The 2,759-nt window shown below is 38.1% G+C and overlaps 1 protein-coding gene across 5 annotated transcripts in view; it reads left to right on the forward strand.

Moving 5' to 3' along the window:
- LOC106872693 (serine/threonine-protein phosphatase 1 regulatory subunit 10) overlaps positions 1-2,759 on the forward strand; it is a 158,069-nt gene that overhangs the window by 140,251 nt on the left and 15,059 nt on the right. For all 5 annotated transcript variants that reach the window (XM_014919769.2, XM_014919770.2, XM_014919771.2 and 2 more), the window contains one exon: positions 654-817. In XM_014919769.2, coding sequence (XP_014775255.1) covers positions 654-817 — 164 coding nt within the window. The remainder of the gene's footprint in view (positions 1-653; positions 818-2,759) is intronic.

The raw sequence follows: 2,759 nt of genomic DNA on the forward strand, positions 1-2,759 counted from the left end.
ATATATATATATATATATATATATATATATATATATATATATATATATACATATATATATATACATATATATATATAACATATATATATACACACTACACACTGAATCGTTGCAAGGTATGGAAGGTTTTCGGAGGACCGGAGATTATGTCTGGGTGGAGAATTATACGAGGTATAGTACTATACAGATTACCGAAAGGATCTTCACCTCTTACATCACACCTTTCTTCCTACTTCAACGCCGAGGTGGTATAATTTCCTGGGAGAGAAATAATTTTGCGGCTGAGGATAGCTTTACATTGTAAATTATACACATATTATATTATACACATGTAAAGCTTGAAACACGTGTACCGCGGAATCCTTTGTAGTTTTGTTGTTATTTTTTGGATTTACAATTTATATATATATATATATATATATACATACATATGTGTCACAACATAGTGATTAACCCTTTCCTCTTGTTTTCATTTGTTCACTTGTTTGTTAATATTCAATGAAATATTCATCTAATCATCTGATTAGACAACAGCAGACTTCATATCATATGTAATCCTATTTGTTGATATTGTTTCACAGATTTGTTGACGTTTTTCTTTTTCTATCAGAATTCACTTTTTATTTAAAGCTTTAAATGTTTTGTCTTTCCAGAATCTTCTGTTCATGAAATCCATGATAGTAGTGGCTTCATGGATGCATTAACCAGTGCTGGTCCAACAACAGGGTTATTTCGGCGAAAAAAGAAAGTACCTCCAGTTGCTAGCAAAACTAGTCAACCATCGGGAGTTGGGCAAAAACTACCCCAACCTCCTTGTGTAAGTATTTCTTGTAATTATGTCATCACCCTCATTTTTCTCCTGCTTTCCATGTTGGCATGGGTTGGACAGGTCATCACAGTCTGAGTCAATTCTCGTTTGGAGTTTGTGGGTTATCATTCTCTTGGATGTGGCGAGGGAACCATGCCTCTCTCATCCATTTGTTTTTAGTTTTCTACATGGTTTCTACAAGCTTGGTGTCCTTCCTAATACTAACCACTTTACAGAGTGTACTGGACTCTTTTTGTGGCACCAGTGTTATATGTTCATGTGTGTAACATGTTTTTTCCCTGCTAGTATGAGTTAGGGCTAGGGAGTTATTTGAAGCTGGATTTTACACCTGAATGCTCTCTCACCTTGTTTTCCAAGTAAGCAATTATCCTCAAACTAAATCCCAAAGGTTCAGTTTCATTTGAGGACCTGAAATTACTTCATTTCCAAGCAATTGTCTGTTGATAGTCTACATGACACACATCTTCCTTCACATTGACATACTGTTCTCATAGTTGCTCCTCCTGTTACCTACCATCCCTCAATATTATAGAATGTGTTGAATGAAGGGCCATCAGCTTAATTGGCTAAGATCCACTCATTAACATACTAGAACCTCATCAATGTATTATAAGCCTTCATCTCTTGTAACTCTACTGTAACAGTTCCTACTCCTCTTTACTAGTATGTGCCTCCTTCATCGATGTAAGCACAAAATGATATCTTTTAAATTTTTGTAGTGCTTTCTCTATGTAAATCTCCCAATTCTGTAAACAATTTGAAATTTGATGAAAATACAGTTAGTCCAGTATAGAAAGATCATAGAAAGATGTATAAATTTGGACAAAACTTGGAGTCACCCCACATCCTCATCGAGCTACCTACTTTTTCCATCCACTTCTGCCTGTCATCTTCACCATTCAACCTTTAAATTTCCCTGCATTATGATTTGAAATGTTAGATGTTTTTTATCTCTCCACCCAGAAGATGGAGGCCAAGTCTTTCCAATTTTTGCTTCCATCACTGGTTGCATATTTTTTGTGAACTACATCTGCCAGCATTAGGAAGTAACTCAAAGTCCTCAGAAACAGCTGAGCATGTAGTCTTGATAGTACTCTCCATGATACTATGGCCCTTTTGAAGGTAGTCAATAAACACAGTGCCTTTTGTATCTCCAAAAAACTAAGGCCATCGCCTTTCACACATGGAACGACCTTGGCCTCTTTTGGAGTAGGTGAAGAGGGATGTTTCTACTGCATGGATTGCCTCTTTGTCTCTCACTCAAAGTGATGAACCCAACATGCATCCGAGGTTAGGAAATATTCAAGGAAACCAGTTGGATCTACCTAAAACAATGTCAGATTTTCCTGTGATGTGATCAGCTTAGTGTGCTTTTGATCTGGTATCAGAAGACATGGCACCCACTGAGTAGAAACCTTCATCATGCCAAATTCATTGTGTAGAATATTCTCAACTCTCTCACAGGATATGCTAATAGCATTGGCTGCTTGATTTATAGTCAATCACTTGTCATCCGTCTGCGTGTGTTGAACCTGACCACTGTTTCTCTTGCTGGTGGCAGTTGCAGGATATACAGACTTTGGGTCATCCTTGAGACTTTCTATTCCCTGTTAGATTCAGCTGCTCACTTTTACACTGTTAATAGTTGTTAATAAAGAAGGGCATCCAGCTGTAGAAACTCTGCCAAATGCTGTGCGTGAGAAAACCCAGCAGGCCAAGTGAGACCTAAATCTAAGGCCTCAGCCAGTCCACTTAGGCGTACCTTCCTTCATTGGACACTAAACTCCACTTATGAAGACCTGTTGAAATCGAAATCGAGTTAAATTCGACGACTGGCACCCATGCCAACGCCGTCTCCTTCATTGGACACAAAACTCAGCTTGCGAAGACTTATTGGGGCAAGCGAAATTGTGATGGCACCTGTGCCCAG

This window comes from Octopus bimaculoides, chromosome 10 (assembly GCF_001194135.2).
Source record: "Octopus bimaculoides isolate UCB-OBI-ISO-001 chromosome 10, ASM119413v2, whole genome shotgun sequence".
NCBI classification, from domain to species: domain Eukaryota; kingdom Metazoa; phylum Mollusca; class Cephalopoda; order Octopoda; family Octopodidae; genus Octopus; species Octopus bimaculoides.